Source organism: Colletotrichum truncatum (assembly GCF_014235925.2).
Source record: "Colletotrichum truncatum strain CMES1059 chromosome Unknown Contig_0001, whole genome shotgun sequence".
Classification (NCBI taxonomy): domain Eukaryota; kingdom Fungi; phylum Ascomycota; class Sordariomycetes; order Glomerellales; family Glomerellaceae; genus Colletotrichum; species Colletotrichum truncatum.
Genome location: NW_027222398.1, coordinates 977561 through 998774, shown reverse-complemented (window position 1 = coordinate 998774; position 21214 = coordinate 977561). Strand labels below are relative to the sequence as shown.

Here is a 21214-nt window from a genome sequence, read left to right as displayed (position 1 = left end):
TTAAGTGGACGGGGTTGAGCTGGCGCTGCGCCTCCCTGTCAGCCCAACTGGTGTCAATCAACCCATCTTTTTGGTACCTTACCTCACTAACTTGCTGTGGCTGCATGTCACCGAAAACGCGGCAAGCGATGGCTGTCAATGTCTGTTGTGGAAGTGGTTTGGCTTGCTTGAAGCGTCCCTTGGCCGGAACGAAATTGCTCTTTATGTTCAACAACCATGACGGCCTGGGACACATTACAACATCACCTCCGCGCCAAAGTCAACTCAAAAGACACTAAGATTAAGTCTAATCATATTGAACCCGATGTTCAAAATAATGCACAGCCCGGCACCTCGGGCTTCACCTCCTTCCTTCCTCTACCTCAACCTCGTCGTCCCCCTCCAGCCAGATTTCATGGCCATCTCCCTCCCAAACAAACAAACTCGCAAACACGCCGAGCATCGCAACGCCAGCTAACCCCCACCATACCGCCCCGACAATCCCGTTCGCCAGTCCCTGGCCGTAGAGATACCCGCACAGTATGGGGCCGATTGTTCTTGCCGCACTGCTGACGCTCTGTCCCAGCCCGTGGATAGTACCCAGGACGCTGGGGTGGGGTGTGCAGTTGTTGATGAGGATAGTCTGTCCCGGCAGGGCGAACGTACGGCCGAGGACCTGGAAGAGGAGCACCCCGACGATGGCGAACCAGATTGCCGGCCCCCCCTTCGGTCCCGGCGGCGGAGCAGAGTCGGTGGTGGGTACGACGGACAAGTAGGGAACGAGGAAGTACGTTATGGGGAAGAAGTACAAGAACAACCGCCACGCTCTTACTGTGCCCAGGTGCGCGGAGAGGCGCGGGTACACGAAGAGTTGGAGGGTGATGCCGATGACGCCGAGGATGGCCATGGCCATACCCACGGATTTGGGGGCCATGCCAAGGCCGCCGGTGAACCGGAACGGTAGATGCGGAGGTTCGGTTGACGTGGGCGTCGAGAGGAAGACGAACCATAGCGCATTGAACGTGCCGACGTGGAAAGCCAGGAAGAAATGCGCGGAAAAGGTCATGATTACGTTCCTTGTGAAGAGGCGCCGGAAAGGTAGACGATGTCGGTACCTGGGCCTGGGTTTCGGTTTCGGCTGGGGAGCGTTCTCCGGAGACATCTCGACGTCGGTGCTGCTCGCGGAACTAGAATGGATCTGCGCGTACGAGGTATCGTCCAAACGAATGGCACCACGGCGGCCGTGGCGGAGTCTAGCCCACACACGGCGGATGGTGTTTGCGATGTTGGAGCCGATACGGGTTCCGAGGTCTGGACCCTCTTCGCGCAGTGCGTCAAGAGTCTCGTCGAGGCAGAGCCAGACGGAGAGGGCTGCGCACGACAGGAAGATGGCGCTGAGGATGTTGGGAGTCGCGTATGGGTACTTTTTGAAGAACTCCACGTCGCCGAAGAGCGAGGGGTAGCTGCCCGCTGGGTCGGAGAGGATACCTCCCAGGATGGGGCCGATGATGACGCCGATATTGAAGGTCATGGGCAAGAGGATAAAAGCTCGGGCCTGGTATTTCTTTTCACGGACGATTTCGCTTATCCTGTTATACTGTCAGTCTTTCTCTTCCCTATTCTCATACATGATCCATAGTATCAGAGAGAGAGAAATGAAGAAGCGAGGGGAGGGCATACATCGTCCTTAATACACCGACATTACCATTCGTCGCACCACCGATACACCGGAAAAACAGCGCCTGCGCGAAGCTCCTGGAGAAACCAAAGCCAATGCACGAGAGGCAAGTGCCGAGCAGGCCAATCATCAACACCGTCTTGCGGCCGAAGCGCTTCGAATCTGCAAGACGGCCCCACACCATGGCCGTAATGAATTGCGCCGCCGTGAAGGAGGCGTGCAAGACACCGGCCTGGCTTGAGATGACCGAGTCCGGAAGGCTTGGGTCAAACCATTTGAGTTGGTAAAACATGTATGACTGCAAACATGTCAGCAAACTCAGGTCCTTACACGAAACGTCTGTTCATCATCTCGTGGGGGCAGACGTTGAGCGAACGGAGAGCAACGGGAACAAGACGAACCTGAAGCGACGTCTGCACAAGAGGTTCACTCAACCTCGTGAGCGTAATGACCAATAACTGCTGCTTCTGCGGTAAATCGCGCCACGCCACGGGCTTGGGCTTCTCGGGCGGCTTGACCAACGGTTCCTGGCTCTGCGGCGCGGGGCTGGGGAGCGACTGGGTGTCGGCGGCTTCGACCTCTGGAATAGCGCCATCGGGGTGTGCTAACAAAGTCGCATCCTCTCCGGCGTCGTCGTCCGAGTCTGGGAGTTCGGTATCTGCTTCGTCTCCATCGCGATACGGATGTTGCACCGGGTCATCTTCCGTGCGCGACGGCATGCCTTATTCCCACTCCCGCGACGAAGGTCCGGGCTGTTTGGTGTCGTGGGAGGCTACGCTACGTCACTCGCAGAACGGGTGTGGTATTAAGAGCAAGTTGATGACGTCGACCGTAGATTCCTACAATCTGGAGATTGTACTATTTCAAAGGCGTACAAGATGGGGAAAGAAAAATAAATAAGAATGAGAAAAAAACCGTTAGGTATATTTTTACCAAAAAGAGAAAATGCGACGTCTGAAATGCTTTCCTTGTCGGTAAAACCCCGACGGACGGGACGGGCTGCAGCCGGATGGGGGTAGTGGAGGCCAACCACCATCTTCATAAATCAAACGAAACGGAAAACACTTGCCGCCGCCTACTGTAGTGCAAGGGGGAGGCATGCAACAAGAGTCAGCAGCAGTTTCCCCGAACGAGCAATTTTCTTAACGCCGAGCTAGAAGAGTTCGCAAACCCGTTTTCTCGGTGCTATCCTATTCTTCCCCTCTCTCTTTCTCTCTCACATTTTTTCTGTATTCCCCCTGGTAGGTACGATGCCGAAGTTCCAGACCGCCTGACGTAGGTACCCGCATAGTGAAGAAGAAAAACAGTGGCGACTCATGTCTAATCGGCCGATTGCGGCGCCGGGGGAAGCGGACGGTGCCCGTTCCTGGTCTCTCCTCACTTGAGGTCGGGAATTTTGGGGACTACTACGGCCCGTTTAGGTTGACTGTTGCGGATCCTCCCCCCCGAGTCCTTCCGACCGACCGACCGCGAAACCGGGACCGTTGGTCTCGATTGATTATTATACTATGAACCCCATGGCACACAGATGTAATTCACTCCTTGCATGGCGAGGAGCGACATCTGCGATGCACATCATCCATTTATTGCCAAATCTGACTGAAAAGAGACCCACAACCCGCCAAACGCTTAAATGTCGCAATCGGCCGATTCGGTGCCGAACACCGTTATCGCTTGTGCGGCATTGCGCTGTAACACAGAGCTAGGATCTAGATCGTTCATAGTCACACACGCCGCTTGCCAATTTGATGAGTTGTCAATCTGACGGTCGAGTCCTCATTGGGAATGTTATTTTTTTGGCGCGAAGCCACCCAGGTTCCGGTACGAATACATTACATGTACAAATCGCTTTAGCTTAATCATACATCAAGAGAGCAAAATTCCAGGCTGTTACCGGTGGCCGTTCATTCAGTTTCGTTTCCCTTCCTCGCAACGCCAATAGTGCAAAACATCACCACATCAACAGACTTGATGGTCTGATTTAGACCATCTCCCGGGGTTGATGCGCCGAACCAAGGTCGTTGTTCCGGTAGTCACGGCTGCCGCTCCGCTCCTTAGTTGGCTGCGCCGGATTCGCCACCATGCTCGTCAACCCAATGTTTTGTTGAGAGGGAGGTTGGTACGCAGGCGGAGCGGCCGCGTACGAATAGCCGCCCGCTGTAGGAGCCTGGCGCCACGGCTCCGGGTTGTATCCACCGGGTTGGGCTCCGAACTTAGTGGGGCCCCGACGGCGGAGGAACGACTTGCCAAAGGTGAAGAACAACGAGACTGCCAGAAGTAGGATGATGAGGCCGGCAAGGAAGTAGGTGAACTTGCGGTTCAGGGCGAAGTTGAAGCCACTGCGAAATTTGTTAGTTAACAGATAGCAGGGACTAACAGTGCACGAACGTACAGGAAGGCGTTGAATGTGCCGAGGAAAATGACGATGCGGCCGAGCCACACGTGGACCGGCTTGTAGGGTGTTGGCTGTCCCGTCTTCTTGAACTTGGTGTGGTGCAGGAAGCCGATGGCAAACTGTATCATGCAAAAGGCGACAACAATGAAGCCGAGGATCTGGTGGGCAGAGTTGAATCCGCGGGACTAGCCTTCGTTAGTACGGTTGCCATCTCCTCCGGAAATCCACGACTTACACGGCTGTACCAGAAGCTGGTCAGGACACCTAGAATAAAGCCAACGATGACGATGAGCAGAGCAACGCCCTGGTTAAGGGCGTGCCAGCGCACCATGTCACCAAACCGGAGAAGCAGTGCGCCAAGAGGCATGAGGAAGACCAGCGAGCCGATCATTAGTACCGCGTGGAAGATGGACTTGTAATCGCGGCGTCCGTCGTTAGCGGAGACCTGCGCCGTTCCCTCGTTTGCCGAGTCATCTTTGAGCACGGGCGCATCACCAGGGCCAATTGTGCGCTTCATATTAATGGTGAACCGCCCAAACTCCTCGTGATATCTGACCGACGCATCGATTTTGCTGGAGAAAAAGCCTCCTTTGGGACCGACGGCATAAATGGCTCTCTGTGACTCGCTAGACACGTCGACATATCCGCCCGGCCAATTTCTGCAGTGGGCGGTGCACCTCGCGCTGAAGTACATGGAGCCATTAAAGACACCGGTGCCGGGCAGGACCTCCCACTTGACATGGTCGTAATACGTCGGCTCGTAGTTGCCGTAGGCCACACGGGGCGAGAATGTGACGTTGTTGCCCGTCGAGTCGCGGTAGATCATCAGGATCAAACTTCCGGCCATCTGGGCCTGACCGATACCGATGGCAGCCCACTGGCGGTCGAGCGGGGCGCGAATCGTGATAAAGACATCCTCGCCGCTGTTTTCTGGAACTGTAAAGCCGAAAGCGACGTTGTTTTCGGGGGCAACGAAGGTCGATTGTCCAAGGTCGGACTTTTCTGCAGCGAATGTGGGTGCAGCGAATGTAGCTATGAGACAGGGAATATTGTCAGCGGGGGGAAGCTTTCAATGACGAACATGTTCCTTCGCCATGGGTTTGCGTGGAGCTGTCGGCTGTACCTCTCCAGGAAACGTGAAGGAGAGGCCAAAGGCCCATTGTAGCAAGACGGGGATAGAACCCACGTCACAGGCGAAATCGCCTATCAGGGATGGCAGAAACAAGCAGTTGGACCACTAACCTGCAGCAAGGACAGCGCGCGCGACTCTGGAGAACAGCATCGTCGCGCGAAATTGCGTCGTCCAAACGGCGTTCGGGGTTTCAACGTCGTTGGTGTTGACTGAGGATGGCAAAAAAAGAAAGGGAGGGAGAAAGGAGGGGGAAGATAGGGAAAGTAACGTGATGGACCAGAGAGGGCAAGAAAAAGAAGGGAAGAAGAAAAAAAAGGCAGAAACGCAAATTACTCCCCCATTGAGCGCTTCAGAACGGACGACGTGTGTGCCTGTAAAGAGAAGCAGGTCTTGGCAGCCCAAGACAGCTGAGGGTACCCTCCATTTCCCTACGTCCCTCTTTGACTGGCTGTGTACCTCTCTGCCAGCCAAAAAATGACCGTCTTCGCCCGCTGGCAATTACGATTGTACTTCATGCTTGATTCACATTGTAATTTCGAGACCAGCACAACCCCAGCAGAGTCTGGGCAGATCAGGCACGCTATACTACGACGTACATACTATGTAGTAGGAGCAACCACCAACAAGGAAGGTTGGCAGATGGTGGCCCTGCTCCCCAGGGGCCGCTAGTGAAAAGCGGGTGCTGATTCATCTGCCTTTGGCCAATGGGAGGATCCGCTTACGATTTGGTCTCCTCTCACAGCGCTACCATCCCTTGCTCTGGGGGATGGCCTCCACCGCCCGTTGCTTTTTTCAGACTTTTAGCTTTTTGGGGCCCAGCAGGTACATACCCGCACCCGCAGCTACCATGTTGATTGAGCATGTGTCGAGAATAGAGCAGAGGCTTGAAGACCACACCCATATTTCCTCCTTGTCTTCCCGCTTTCGTCATTCCTCCTGCTTGTCGGAGAATATGTGTTGCGGACAATAAAAGCAAACATCGCACCGTCATTCGATCTATTCTAAGTACGGAGTACGGACACAAATGCGATTGACAGTTCCCCCCCCCCCTGGTACGAGATGCTCTCCAGGGTTTTCCAGCATTTTGCTCCAGAGAGAAAGATTACGATGAGCCAAGCTTTACGCGTCCTCTTCGTCCATCATTACTCAGCATGCTGGGACGGAATATCAAGCCAGAGCTTTCTCATTGGGACCTACATGCCTACATTGCATGGCAACTGACATTAGCTGACATTGAACCGACAGCCACCATGGCCAACAGTGTGTCTGCCTATCCAAGAGTCATGGTCGTTGTCGCATCCTGATTGGTTGCGGCCCATCCATGTCCAACGACCGTGCGATCATCTGTTGGTGTGTCTCTTCAGATGTATCCCAGCCCAGACCCTACGGTGACTGGCCTGTCATTCATTCACAGAGTCGTCATTGAAGTGTGTTCCAGCTTGTGACAAGGTTTCGTATGTTTGGAGGTTGCAACCAACAGAGCGTTTGCGTGGCCACTCACTCTTCGATACTAGCATCAACGTTACGAGGTGGGCAAACTCTACGGCATGTGAGACAATGGCGGTAATGACTGGCTATATTTATTCTGTTTATCGCATACTGTGATTTCGATGCAAGTCCTAAATGATTGGTCAAGGTCTTGTACGCATCGACCTCAAAAGACAAAAAAAGGCAAAAAAACAACAACCAAAAAGGGTTGCGGGCCACGTGGCACGGCAAGAACGGAACAGATTGACGGCCACTTATCCATGGCAATGCAGGGCGGCTCGTTTAGTACAACTTGTGCTCCAGCGTCATGTCGGATTCAGGCTCCAGACCGACGCAGGCACGAAAGATGTTTGTAAGCGCAGCACGCTGCTTGCTCAGTGCGTTGATGACAGGTGCGCCAGGGGGCGTCATGGGTGCCTTGAGCATGTAGCTCAGGATGCTGAGCACGCTGTGGAAGCCCTTGAAGTCCTTGGTCGCAGCACCGTCCGAAGATACCGCCTTCCACTGGATGCGAGTCATCATCTCGGCCACGAGCACGAGGTCGATGATGAGCGGCGACGCCAGCAGGGAGTCCTCGCAGACGTTGAACATGGAGATGGTCTGGTGGCCACCCATGAAGATCTCGGCGTAGTACTCATCCAGCGCACGCTTGTTGTCGCCCACGGCGGGCATGTACTTGATGACGACCGTGTGGTCCGGGTGCTCACCCTCCTTGTACAGCACCGTGTTGGCCTCGACCATGTCGTCGACCACGTTAGACTTTGAGATCTCCTTGGATCGGAACTGCTTGTGCGAGCTGAGGTTTTTGCCGTCGTTGTTGCCGAGGTGGTTGTAACTCGCGATCGAGGTGAGCTTGATACCAGCGTTGATCAGGAAGTCGACGAGCGCGGACTTCATCTTGGTCTGGCCCGACTTGAAGTCGTCGCCACCGATGAATGCGCCGTGCTTCTCGGCCAGCTCAATGGCACCGGGCACAAAGGTGTTTTGCGGGGAGCCGTTGATGAAGGGGACACCCTCCAAGGTACAGGCCACGGAGAAGACGGTGGAGGGGGAGACCTCCTCGTGACCGTTCTCGATGGCCTTCAGCAGGTTGTCGGCTGTGTCGTTGACACCCGGGATGATATCGGCATAACGCTCGGTGTTGGCAGTCCACTGGACGATAACCTTGTCAAGGCCGTTGGCCTCCTTGAAGTCGCTTTAATCAAATTAGCACCACCTCATACTCCTCCGCTAAGCCCACATGTGAAAACTTACCGGATATCCTTGCGAATCTGTTCAACGTGAGCGATGCAGGCCTTGGTTCCGGGCAGCACATTGTCAGCTCTATCCTCCTGGTTGGCGGCAATAAAGTCGGGATAGTAAATGCTTGGCAGGGGAACCATCTCGGCCATCTCCTTCTTGACCTGCATCTTCAGGGTCGGCTCCAGCACCTGGGCGCGGTCCATGGCCTGAGCAAGGTTCATTCCACTGATGTCCCAGCCGCCGATGGCAAGGTCGTTGGGGTGGACCATGGGCAGCAGGTCGTGGAAGGGGATGTTGATGTCCTTGGCCGTCTCGGCATCGGTGCCCAGCTTGACGGTCGATCCCATGATGACGGAACCGTAGTAATTGGCGGCGCGGGGTCCCTCACGGGTGTCCCAGACGAGACCACGGCGGTTGGCGAGGATACCGGCGGTGACAGTGGTGCCATTGTTGCCGCCCCAGCCGACGAGCATCATGCCGACCTTGGGGACCTTGCGGTCGGTCTTGAACTCGTAAAGGGTCTCGGAGGGGGTGGCGACGTATTTACCGGAGGCATCCTTGGTGACCTTGGTAGTGCGGTAGGTGTACTTGGACAGGATCTCGTTGTCGGTGTAGACGACGTTGGAGGAGTTGACGGTGAAGAGGTCTCGGTGTTGAGTGTTGGCGGCGAGGCCGTTGGCGGGGGAAAGGGGTCCATCTCCGTGCGCGGAGCCCGAGTCTACCTCTGCATGGGGAGCCATGGTGACAGAGGTAAAAAAAAAAAAAAGGAAGGGGTGGGTTTAAGTTGTTCTGGTTCAGGCGAATTGGGCTAGCTTTTTTTGGTGATTGGGACCTTTAGAGATCAAAGGTCGAGTCCGCTGAAGCCCCAGGGGCGGCAGAGCAGCGGGCTCCTGCGTACGGGTGATGGACCCTGGAGGCATCGTCAGCAACTGTCCTTGGCCATTGGCGTAAGAGGATGTGAGGGAACTTACGAGTTGAGGAGATTGGAAAACGTCTTGACGACGGGGTGATCGCGACTCGTAAGCGCGATCAGAAAATGAACAAGGGTTTTAGGGTTAAGGGTGTTTTGTTGTTGCGGGAGAGAGTGTGTGCGTTATCCTCGATGCTGAAAGTCTGAATTCGGGATGAAGAACAAGAAGAAGAAGAGGAAGAGGGAAACAGAAAGGGTGGCAAGGAGGGTTGCGGGATGGAAGCGGGTTCAAATAGTCATGTCAGTTCAACCGGCGCCGTCCGGGAAGCCGGGGACTAGGCGAAGCCGTGCTCTCTTCCAAGAAGCCATGGAGCTAACGACACGTCAGGCGTTATTTGGTCCAGTCTTTGTCAAGCGTCGAGCGGTGAGGCGTCTGCGCGCTTTCATTCAAAATGATGTGGAGCCTCGCTCCTGGGATGCGACAGATAACGCGAATTTGAGGGCTTGGCTCTTGCCGTGCAATGGGACGGGTTTGAATGGTTGGATGAACCGGAGGGACACGGTACAAAGTGGGCGATGGGAAAGGAAAGGTAATTTGCATTGCGCGGGACAACCGGTCTTCGGGAGCACAAGGGACGAGCAGCAAGTGGCAGTAGTAGCAGTATGTAGGTACCCCCAATTTAATGTACGCGTACCCAGGATTGGGAGAGGTACTTTTGAGCAGTTTTGTCAGGATTAGCTTGGATAAGGAAAGCGTCATCTGCAGTCAGAAAGAGACTTGCAGATATTGTCTGTGGTTTCTAATTGAGGTCTCGTGCCGTTTGCTATGTCGAAACCTAAGATTTGCACGGATAAGGCATAGATGAGCTGTGCGCGTTATCTACGTAGTTATCTGTTGTTGAATACAGTGCCCTTTTTTTTTTTGTTTTTTTCCTTCTTCCGACGAACATGGCATGGTTTTCACATGCCGTCGTGCCTGACCAGACAGTGACCTACTTATCTTAGTTATCTCAGCCACCTAGTCTAGAAAGCTCTCACACGACACACACTAGTTAGCTGCCTCTATCCCACTTTGTCTCTATCTGCAGAATAACCATGTCAATCCAACTTTCGCGTGATCTTGGCTGGGGTTCTTCTTTAGAATGTAGCTGTTTTCGCAGAGTAATTTGCAGTTCTCAACAAGTCTCTACTTTTCAGCTCGTCAAATCGGCAAGCTTTGGCGGAGTATCCATACTGGGGGATGCAGCTGGCACCGGCGTGGTGGGATGGCGGGGCCGAAGCTATTGCACAGGCACAGGCACCGTTAACCCACTGCAGCCAGGCGGTTGGGGGAAAATGGAGTGATTAGGTCATTGGCGTGAACAGGGGGGGAGGGGGAGGGGCACTGAACCGACCTGTCCGACCTGGGAAGGAGGGGTCAAGTTGCTGGGCCGCATGATTGGGCCCCCGTTCCCCGGCGACGTCGGAGCGGATTCTTCGGTTGGTTGTGGGGCCCTTCGCTAAAGTGCTGCTGCTGTTGTCACTGGCAATAGCGCTTCTGTGTCGCTTACCGTCCCTGAGGAACCCTGAGGGACTGGCGGTTTCTAGGTTGATGAGTATATTTGCTCTCCCGGGCCATTCCCTCCTGGGCGTATTATGGACTCAATACCTGGCATGGAGAATGTTGGGGGCGGAAAGGAAACGACCACAATGAACCAACCCTCCACTGTGTAGTAAGTTTCAATTGACTTCCAACCCGCCCCGAGAACTCCTTGCCCTTCTCATCACGATTCCGCCAGGCTCTTTTCCTGCATAGTTCCCTGTCCTTTAGTGCATCAACCTGCATCTCAATAACACGAGGGATACTAGCAGACAGGCACAACAAACAAAAAACAAACCCCACTCCGTTCTTCAACTACACAGGTTGAACGCCGTAACGAAAATAGAAGAAGAAAAAAAAAAATAACGCGAACCCTTGAATCCCGTCTGCAGGAGTTGTGCATAACCAAGCGTGATTTCCGCCGCAGGAATTCAATCCCTCCCGTATTCACAATCCCGGAAAACGGCTGGTCTAGCGGGCTTGGGCAAACTCGCGCTGACCGCTAGTCTTCCCAAACCCCAAAAGGCACCATCTACATTGCACCAGTGCCCCTTCGAATCGAACGAGGTTCTGGGTCATCCTTGCCTTATATGGGCAGGAGGGACATTGCGAGGGGGATATTGAACTGCAGAACCGCGGTAAGCTCGGGGGGGCTTCCAGCTGTAATCTCCTGCTGCCAACCTCGGGCTTTCCTGACTGTGGAGGTCTACCTAGCACAAGCCACCACTGCGATACAACCGACCGGAATGTCGGGTCCTCTCGCCGACCCGTTCGCCGACTGAAATTTCCGGTCTTGCGAGTCCGCTGGCTCGAGGATACGCCCGAGGGCCGAGTACCGCCGGGACACTTGCCCGCTCGTCGTCCCGCTGAGATCTCTCCCCGCCCACCATTCGTTTCAATCGTTCCGCGGAATTCCCCCCTCTTTGAGAGAGGGAGTCCGGTGATGCAGCGCGTATCCAGACAAAACAATGATTCTTGGCAGTAAAGAAACAACAGCAGGACTGGACCGGGACCAAGCATTTGGAATCATCAAAAACGGCCTGGAAAGCGAATAAACGCCAAGAAACGAAACCAATGATGCCGAAAACCTTTCTTCCCCCAACGGCTTTTCCATGGAGACCGCCATCTCCGCTGACTTCGTACAACCCTTCCCCTCAACAGACGGTCCCCCCCTTTCTAGAAGCGGGAAAACACAGTTGCGGGTGTCCATTTTTAAGCTTTCTTTCGTGCTGAGATGTGCATGACGGGGATGTCTCCTCCTTGTGCAACAGGAATAGGAAGTGAGGCGGCGGCGGCCACGGCCGTGGGGGTGTTCACGACTGGCTGGCACACCCACCCAGCCAGCCGCGGAAATCTTATATTATGTGATTTTTGCAAAAAGAAAAAGTCAACCACACAACTTTCTTTTCCCCGATTACGAATCCCGTACCGTCGGGACGGTGCGGCTGATTCCTCAACTGTCCGAGGGGAAACACATGTTTCTGACGCTGCGTCAAATCATCAGCTGGCCGTGGCGAGGAACTTTGGACGACGGAATGTCGGCGAGTGCTCCAACGGTTCTTTTTTTTTTTTTTTTTTTTTTCCCGTGGTTCGGGATCCCGCCAAGTGGTTCTGGTTACCTGGTGTCACCTTTTTGCACAGGTACTTCGCGTCGTGGATCTCCTTTGGTGGGAGTTTTGTTGCTGTTTCGGCCGGCGTGAACACCCAAGTTTGAAGAAAAAAAGACAAGTGCTCCACGACAGCTGATTAAGACACTGGAAAACTCCCCGGTCTACGTAGTCGATACCGTCCGTAAAATTTCTGGCGATCCTCCGCGTTTCATCCCAATACCAGGGCCCCCCCTTTTTCAAAAACGCACATCTTTCCACATTCACAAGTCAAGCATCATCTCATGTTTCTTACAGGGATGGGCTGAGTTACGGGAAGCTCGTCCACTGCGAGAAAGTGAACAAACGCCAAGAAGCAAACAATCACAGGGCAAAATTCACGAGCAGAACAAGACAGAGAGAGAGAGAGAGAGAGAATTTTCAAGAACCATAAGCATCGTTATTGTCATCAACCACAAGTCTAAGTAGCAGGATTATACACAAATGACCCCAAAGTATCCACAGGATATCACTGAAAGGATTGGTAAAAACGATACACCATGAGAAGGAAAAAAGTGACCATAGTATGCCGCTTATTCCCCTGTGCTGTATCCCCCCCGGGCCCGGTTCGCCATGCGGTGCCCCAGGCACGCGTGCGCGAAGACCGGCAAAAAAAGCAACAGCAAATTATAGAAGGGGCCCTCCTAGCTCCTTAGGGATGTGCTGTAACTGACTCCCCGATGCCGCTGAAAAGTGCGAGACCACTTCTTTAGGCCTGGAAAGAGCGAGCGGCGTTGCGCTTGCGGAGGTTGAACTCGACGGCGCGCTTGCGGGCAGTGGCGGACTGAGTGAAGGCGACCGAGCCGCCAAAGGGGCCAGCCAGGGCAGCGTTGCGCAGGCGAGCAACGCAGACGTTGCTGGCACCGCCGACGTTGGCGTCACAGGTCATGCCAGCGGGCATCTTGATGGCGACGGGGAAGTCCATGGTGGAGGCACCAGAGAGACCACCGATACCAATGCCGGGGACGTTCTGGGTGACCTCGGCCTTCTTGAAGGCAGAAGTGTCAGTACCGCCAGAGGTGCCGTCGACCTCAGCAGTGAGAGGGCCAGCGCCGTCCTGGTTGACCTGGTGGTAGGTCATCTTGAGGGTGCCGTCGTCGGAGGTGGTGGGCATGCCAGCGGAGGCAGCCATACCAGTGGCGGCCTTGACGGAGGTCTCGGCGGTGCCCTTGGGGGTCTTGGTGCCCTTGCCGGACTGGCGAGAGACAAGACTGCGGCGCGCCATGCTGGCTTCGTGGATCTCGCGGGCCTGCTTGACAGCAGTGGTGTTGCCACCGGCGCCGTCCATGAACATCTGAACCATGGAAGCGGCATCGACAGGGCCGCCGCCCTGTGTGCGGCCAAGGGCGGAGGCTCTGGCGGTGCCCATCTCACGGTCGCGCATGATGGCAGTATCGGCCTCAGAGCCGCAGCGAGGGGAGGCGCAGTCACGAGGAGTGCCATCAATCACTATTCATGTTAGTTGGAGGTGATTCCTGAGCTGGACAAGGTGGTTGTTGTCTGAGGCTTACAAGAAAGACCGGGCAGGTTGACGCCGTTGGCACCCTGGACACCGTCGACGACACCATGGCCGAAGACGTTGGTGGCAGCGAAGGCAGCAAGGAGAATGGTAGAGGCGTACTTCATTTTGGCGGTTTGAAAGATTGGTGAAAGTTAAATCTGAATAAGAATTTGTAAGTTATTAACTGTAACAGGCGATCTAGGAGCTCCGGGCTCTTGTTGGAAAGAAAGGCAGATGAAAGAAGGCTGAGTAGTTGATGAGATGCTGATGAGAGAGAGTAAAATCATGAAAGTTCGACCGGACATGCGAATGATTCTTATACAAGATCTTGGCAGACTGGATGACAGCTCTTGGGCAGGCTTGGAAGACAGTTGATGGGGCTTGGCAAACACGGGCCCAGTTCGTACAGCCAGGGATTACGGCCACAAGATCCTTCAGTGGTGAAGCAACTCGCCGCTGACTCCTCACGAAAGATCAGTTGAGGCATTGATCTGACGACTGGACGACACAGGCTGTGCTCTCTAGTGACGACAAGCCTTCCAAAGATGCGATTGGCTTGAAAGCCGTTTCGAGGGGCCGGCGGGCCCTGGTCATGGCCAGGGGAGAAGAAACACCAGGCTGAGAGTAAGACCGACTGCAGTTTAGCCGGCAAGATCGGCCAAGACGGGTTTACGCATGACAAGCCGTTGGGGATCTGAGCTCCGATAGGTAGATCTCGAAATCAAGGCTGTGGGGGAGCGACGAGGCTCTCAGGAGTAAGCCTAAACGCTTCTCCACAAGTGGTTTGGGGCTCGGCGTCGACGAGGGTATAGAGGTCGCTGGGCAGGGTTTAGGGACGGGAGCGTTCCTGGGAATAACAGGGAGAATCCCACATTCCCGAATAAAGAATTTGAGAACGACGCCAGGATGGTGTCGATCCTAAAACGCGAGGTGTGTGAGGATGTTGACCCAGGGTCAACGAGCTTGGGCCAGTTGCCTAGCTGCTGGAAGATTGAGACGGGGCAAAAACATTGTGGATTTGCAAGTGTCTCCGTCGTAACCAGGAGACTCTGGGAAGCAAGTGGGCGTGCCCTTGAGGTCTCCATAGCCATGTGCGGGAGAGCGGCGACACTATGCCCTCTTTGGCAATGGCCCCGGTTCGCTTCAGACAGTTCAACATACCACAGTCGGGTTGAAGTTAGAGGCCGAGGACATGCCAGGTAGAATGGGAGAGAAGCAGTGAGTCTAACGGGCCTCTGCGCGGTTTCGCCTTTCGGAAAGAAAACGGCAAAGGCTTGAATTATGGTCCTTTCTCCATAACAGTATGGAGCCTAGCGGTTAGACAATGACAAAACAGAAGCCCAGAAGGCCCATCTCTGAAGTCCAGCGTGGCAGAGAAGGTATACACGACGTGACGTTGCCAGTTGGTGTTGACGTGCCTTGGCAGAAGTACCATGGCGGGATGAAAGCTCGGCAATGACATGCCGACTCTACCTCAAAGCGTTGTGACAAGCCTTTCGACGACCGTTGACAGTGCTTGGCACACTTCTGGGCAACCCATTCGGGAGTCGGCGGTATTCCACGTTTCGTCATTGAGCGCACGGTTGTTTCCTACCAGCGGTTAAGCCGAAAAGAAGAAATACGGCAAAGTGGGCGGTTGCAGTGAATCTGCCGTTGTTTCCATAGGGGCAAGCAAGCATAACCAAATCTGGCTGAAGTCGATCGTAGGCCATGCCCGCTACCTTGCTCCGCTCCCGACACATATCTGAAAAATCTGCCCTCGATGGGTCACATTCTAAATTGTTTAGTTTGGCGATCCTGTAATCCCGACCTGGTCATAGTGTATGGGCGCTTGCTGTCTCATGAATTGTCATTATTGTATGCTCCTCACAGATTCATGCCACGCCGTGTTGTCCTCTCAACCCCGACAACATCGCAGTCTCGGACTCGGTGTAAACCAGTCATTAGATGCCTGCAGGTTTACTAAGTTCTATGAAAGCTCCTTTTCAGAGCGAACACGAGCGATGCGGCCATAACGGCAGCTTCGGAACGGACTTCGCCACAAGTTTCTCCACCTGATTAGTGCGGCCAGTGCGTGACTCGAGCCGTGATGCGCGGGAACACGAGTGAGGATTTCGAGTCAAGCAATGTAAACCTAGCAGTTTGAAGTGTCGCAGGTGGATTTGGAAGAACTTTTATTCACGAGGGCCGACCAACCAGCCGTTCCAAGTTCTAGCAGGCCATAGGATAAGCACGCATATTTACCACAAGGTTTCTACACTTCTACACTTCAGCAACCTGGTGCTGAAGAGGTAGGCAAACTGTATGCAGTACACTTCATTTATGGTGAGTTGGGTCTAAATGATGAGCCCCTTCCGTAAAACGTGAGACGGTAGGTGCGTATTCAACCACTAGCTGGTTTAGCTTGTATCTTCTTCTAGCGATCCGAGGTTACTCGTCGAGCGCAGCGAGGTGCATCGTCCGAAGACGTCGGCTGCTGCATAAGTGCATTCAACTTGCCAGAATGGGACGGTTGGGCTGTGTTCAACAGATGACGGGCGCTTGCTGTGTACTTGCGACGAGCATCTAACAAAAGGTGTGTGCTCGCGGGATGGCCTGTATGATTTGCAGATAAGATTGTCGTAAAGACGACGATATCGATATAGCTATAAGGTTTATCACAAAGGAGGAGGCCTGTACTAAAATATTATAACTCAACCGACATATTGGCGCGTGCGTGCATTAGTTATTGAACGGAAGCTGGAGACGATCTCGATGGGTCGGATTTCAGTAGCTTGACTCCTGTCCCTTAAAGCCAAGTTCTGACAATTACAAACAACTTCAAATGTCTGGAAAATTGGAGGAACGTAAATAGTTCTTGGAAGTGCTGATGAGGAGAGTTCGAAATGTGGTCGAAACTCCATCGGCTGAGTTCTAGATGTAGGCTTTACTAGATTCATGTCGTTGTTAGACGATAGACAGAGAATAAGGGTTGCACGCACCTCTCGGAGCGGCACTAGACCAAGACAACCTTCAAAAGATGCTTAAGCAGAGGCTAGCATCGTAGCGGCTGCCTTGCGTCGCAGTTGACTCTTGTTGCATATTTAAATGTAAGACTCTGGTCCCTTGATGTTGTTGAATGAAGACAAAGGCATTTCCCAAGAGGGCAGGAGAACATGGGTCCATCTGCAGAGCTGCAGGTGGAGCAATCAAGCGACCTCAGGCACCAGACCAATAAGGCCGTGCGGCCCCTTGCCAGCTGCCCCTCTCACTTTCCTCCCCTGAGCGGCTCCCGTTACTAGCCGCTCTAGCGCCATTTCCACTCCTCCTTCCAGCGCCCCTGGCTCCGGTGACCATCACCACGTGTGGATGCTTTCTAGACCGTCATTCGTCGACGTTCCTGTTTCACTTAACGACCATGGCGACCACCACTTTTGCCATCTTTTCCTTGGAGCCAACGTACTACCACTCAGATCAGTGCCTTCTGACAACCACGTCTTTAGTGTCTTCGGTCGCAACAAGCCGGTATTTGCATGCGCGATGAGTGTATCTTTCGGACATGCAGGCGACCAATGACGCGGGCGAAAGGGACACGGGCATATGCCACGCTCAACATCAACCAGACGAAGAAACACCTGGTTTCTTTCTCTCCTTATCCTCTGCCCGAAGAGGAGTGTTTCGCCGCTATCCAATGCGTGAGTGAGTAGCCATGCATCTTAGAGTTGCAGTTATGAATGGATGTAGCAAGCTATCCCGTCTTGGCAGGATTTCAAGCTCATGCAATTCACATTTGTCCTTAACAATCTTATTCGCCTCCCAAGGTCTTGCGCCGTGATCCAATCACAAGACTAAGGGCGGGCACCTGAAGAGCATATAACCAACGATACAGAAACCCGATGTCTTGGGTTTCATAGCTCACATGCCGGACGGTTCCATTAAGAGGATCTAGTCAGCTCCTGGCCAGAAAGAAATCCCCCAGTGGGCGCCCAATATTTTGCCCATGGCGCTGTCAATGGTCACATATGACACCTGATTCGCCAGCCCATCCGATATCTTAACTATGTTCTTTTAGCTATAGCCAACCCAAATGGACATTGAACCCAGATGCAGGAAGTGTAGATGAGCTAATAATCTAAAGCCGACATTATAAAACCGATGTGTCTTCCGTTGCGATGTTGTTCAGGCGTGCATGTTGATACCAACTCTTTCCACCAGCTCTCATTGTCTTTTTAGCATGCGCGTCGCTCGTTTTCTTCCTGCGCTTGTGGGCATCGCCGCCGCTTGCAACGGTAATCAGGCACTATGCGGGAAGAAGTATTCTGAGATTACCTTCGTTGGTTCTCATAATAGCGCTTTTGTCGGAATCGGCCCTGCGCACAACCAACTGGTTTCCGTACAGGAGCAGCTCAATCTGGGCGTCCGCTTCCTCCAAGCTCAGACACAGAACAAGAGGGGCAACATTCAGTTGTGCCATACTGACTGCCTTCTTTTGGACGTGGGTACGCTATCCGAATACCTGGATAAGATCAACAAATGGATGAACACCAACCCGAATGAGGTCGTCACCTTACTCCTGACCAACATCGACAAGATTCCCGTGGAGAAGTTCGCCGAGGTTTTCAAAAGCACAGGGCTGGAAAAGTACGTCTTCAGGCCTGGGAAGAAAGTTGCCATCGACCAGTGGCCCACGTTACAAACGCTTATCAACAGCGGAACGAGACTCATTGTCTTTATGGGTAACACACACTCTATGCAGTTGATTGACGCCAAGAAACTGATTTGTATAGACTATCACTCCGACACGAGCAAAGTAGACTACATCCTTGACGAGTTCCAGTACTTCTGGGAGACACCCTTTGGCGAAACGGATCCAAACTTCCCTCGTTGCAACATCGACCGGCCGCAAGGCGTTGACCCTAACGGGTACATGTATATGATAAACCATTTTCTGAACTTTGAAATCCTCGGGATCAAGATCCCTGATCTTCCCAATTCAGCAAAGACGAATTCCCTTCAGTCTATAGATAAGCAGGTCAACCTCTGCAGAGGTATGTGGGGAAAGACACCGAACGTCATTTTGGTAAGTCGGTCACAGTCTTCTGAAACGCCGGGGCTGGCTGTCATGTCAGATCGGGGCGATTATATTGCGTTGTTCTCGGGGTTGCTAACAATGCGGGCCTAAAATTAAGCTTGACTGGATCAACATTGGCGAAGCAATAAAGGCGCAAAACCAGTATAACGCGTAGAAGGAATCGACCTTCCATGCATGGAATGCAACCTGTAGCCTACACAAAAGCGGGCGGTTTTGTCTCAAAAATAGCAGTAAGGGTACAGGAGAGATGGAGAAAGAGGCAAAAAAATAATTAAGGCAGGGCAACCTTCGGCCAGCCCTGCAAGCCAGAAGGGGTAGTGGACGCGTAGTCGCTTGGCTTAGAGGAAAACATGCAACCGTGCCGCCCCCAAAACTCGTTGTCCAGCAATTAAATCGCGCGTGCAAAGGATTCGACGGCCTCTTTAGCAGGGCGGACGAGGTCACGTTTGCGCTGAAAGCGAGATGAGGGGTCTCATCCTGGGTGGCTCTTCGAGGCGTGAGCAAAGCCACTTTCGGTGTCCCGATTCGGGAAAGGAGCTTCGGGAGACAATCGCCAGATGGCCGCCTGCACCTCCTATCCACTTTCGGCCACCGATCTATGAATACCATGCAGTACAGCCTGCCCCTCGCTGCTGTCGTCAACTCTCACTTTTCCATCTGTCTTTTGTCCTCGATCCAGAACCGCTGTGTCGCGTGTCTATGCCCATCGACTGCCTGGGATAAATATCTTGCCATGGCTCGACTTCATCACTGACAGCTCGTTTTGAGTTTGTCCGATATTACCATCTAGTTCATCGCAACTTTTGCATTTTGGCACGCATACCGCATACGCTTACTCCTTTACTTGCTTGCCTGGAATGAGCATTGTTTTCTACCGCCATGGAGAAAGACGGAGCATGGCTAGCTGACGGCGAGTATCTGGACTTTGTCAGGTCACTTTCCTTCTCGGACCCGCGGCTTAGGCAGCGGGATCCCAAAGCTACCACCCAGCGCATCCCGTTCACAGATGACAATGTCAGAGTTGTCAAGCTTAGCCTCGAAAATGGCAAGTTCACAAGGAAGGCAGAGTTCAGCGAGCCGGCTAGCCTGCAAACCCACTTCCGCAATACCGCACTGCAACGCGGTCGTCAGAATGTCTATATTGTCGAAGGACTTGGTCCTGGTTTCGCCAGCGTGCTGGGAGAACAGTTTTCTCTTCACCCCTCGTTCTTCGTAGAGCATGAGCGCGTCGTTGTGCATAACCTCAACTGGACGGGAGAGAGCGACGGTGTACAATTGCCGTCCGTCATCCAAAGCCGTGGCCATCTCGAGGTGAAGTACTACGAGGTTGTCACGTTTGACAGGAAACCGACAAGTTTCCGCTGGGTATGCGCGGCTACCGGGAGACACATCGGTGTCTCTCGAGACTTCAGATGGGACAATTCTCCTGATGAGATTGACAATTTCATGGATGCTGGTGTTGTGCGGAGGAAGTGTGGTGTATGGTCCTGGAGGACTGAGGGTGGCGGTTGGGACTGTAAGTCTACTCATTCCCATTCCACATACAACATAACGTAACTCACAATTTCTAGGCCTCGTCCTCTGCGACCCTCCAGTCAGAAGCGTTAGGACAGGAGACCGGTACAACGTCGAGTATCTCGTCAAGACTTGGCCTTATCAGGGCGGCTACCTGGACTTTGTTCCCGAAGAAGAGCAAATCCGCGTCGCCAAAGAGGGCTTCTATCGAGGACCGCCGCGGATTTCCATGTTGGAAGACCTTTCCTTCTACCTGGAAACGCACTCGCGCCTTGTGGACGTTGCAGAGCCCGAATCTGTCGCCATCTTCGTCAAAAAACTCGTGGCATCCCATTTCCTCAAGCAGACTGAGCACCTCCGCGCAACCCTCTCCGCGGTTCAGCGCGGGCTCACGCGCAAGCAGGACCTGGCCAAGATGCCTATGAACAAAGTCGAGGCCTTGTGGAGCGACATGCAGGGCTGGGAGCGGCGAACGGGTGAATATCTTGAGGACCTCGAGGGCATAATGCTGCAGCTGGGTATTCCTCTATCACACCCCGCTGGCCCCGTTGTGGCCACGCCGCCGACGACGAGGGGGGCGTTATCAGCAGCCAGCATTGCGTGGCAGGATTGCACGGCGGACTTCCAGTTTCTTTACCTTCGTTTCCGAGAATTAAGGCACCGCACGGAGACGCTCAACGCTGCGGTGACGGGATTGGCGAGCATCACAGGCAATCGACAGGCTTACAAGGAACAGCAGCGGAGCATAAGCGAAGCCAAGCGGACCAAAGCTATTACGCTTCTCGGTCTCGTGTTCATTCCTTTGGCGTTTACCACGTCATTGTTCGGAATGGAATCGCCATATAAGCCTGGCGACGGAAAGTTTTGGGTGTTTTTTGTCACATCAGTCCCTCTGATCTTGGTGGTGTTGCTGGGGTACTATGTGTTGGATTTCGGGTACAATGATGAAGGAAGAGCATGGTCACTGGACAATTTCTATAATTCCGTGGCTGGGAGGTTGGACAGGTTGAAGAGGCAAGAAACTGCCGTCCTACAAGAATTACAGGAAAGTAAGGCGTGACTTGTTCAAAAGCGTATT

The 21214-nt window shown here is 53.6% G+C and overlaps 6 protein-coding genes across 6 annotated transcripts; 2 read left to right on the top strand and 4 right to left on the bottom strand.

Moving 5' to 3' along the window:
• Window positions 1-340: 340 nt before the first annotated feature.
• On the bottom strand, window positions 341-2376 carry CTRU02_200236 (MFS multidrug transporter; the record flags this gene model as incomplete). The annotated part of the gene is made up of 3 exons (XM_036723357.1): window positions 341-1568; window positions 1660-1955; window positions 2059-2376. 3 exons carry the CDS (start codon window positions 2374-2376, stop codon window positions 341-343), a joined length of 1842 nt encoding a protein of 613 aa, XP_036585146.1.
• A 1262-nt stretch (window positions 2377-3638) lies between these two features.
• Window positions 3639-5334, bottom strand: CTRU02_200235 (cellobiose dehydrogenase; the record flags this gene model as incomplete). The annotated part of the gene is made up of 4 exons (XM_036723356.1): window positions 3639-3996; window positions 4050-4237; window positions 4288-5084; window positions 5295-5334. The coding sequence occupies 4 exons, from the start codon at window positions 5332-5334 to the stop codon at window positions 3639-3641; spliced, it is 1383 nt and encodes a 460-aa protein (XP_036585145.1).
• Window positions 5335-6954: 1620 nt separating this feature from the next.
• On the bottom strand, window positions 6955-8654 carry CTRU02_200234 (myo-inositol-1-phosphate synthase; the record flags this gene model as incomplete). Its single annotated transcript, XM_036723355.1, has 2 exons — window positions 6955-7867; window positions 7927-8654. 2 exons carry the CDS (start codon window positions 8652-8654, stop codon window positions 6955-6957), a joined length of 1641 nt encoding a protein of 546 aa, XP_036585144.1.
• Window positions 8655-12758: 4104 nt separating this feature from the next.
• CTRU02_200233 (uncharacterized protein) lies at window positions 12759-13675 on the bottom strand (the record flags this gene model as incomplete). The annotated part of the gene is made up of 2 exons (XM_036723354.1): window positions 12759-13498; window positions 13561-13675. 2 exons carry the CDS (start codon window positions 13673-13675, stop codon window positions 12759-12761), a joined length of 855 nt encoding a protein of 284 aa, XP_036585143.1.
• A 4088-nt stretch (window positions 13676-17763) lies between these two features.
• Window positions 17764-18775, top strand: CTRU02_200232 (phosphoinositide-specific phospholipase c-like phosphodiesterases superfamily; the record flags this gene model as incomplete). The annotated part of the gene is made up of 3 exons (XM_070203657.1): window positions 17764-18265; window positions 18317-18609; window positions 18698-18775. The coding sequence occupies 3 exons, from the start codon at window positions 17764-17766 to the stop codon at window positions 18773-18775; spliced, it is 873 nt and encodes a 290-aa protein (XP_070062239.1).
• A 725-nt stretch (window positions 18776-19500) lies between these two features.
• On the top strand, window positions 19501-21196 carry CTRU02_200231 (uncharacterized protein; the record flags this gene model as incomplete). The annotated part of the gene is made up of 2 exons (XM_036723352.1): window positions 19501-20137; window positions 20193-21196. 2 exons carry the CDS (start codon window positions 19501-19503, stop codon window positions 21194-21196), a joined length of 1641 nt encoding a protein of 546 aa, XP_036585141.1.
• Window positions 21197-21214: the final 18 nt, after the last annotated feature.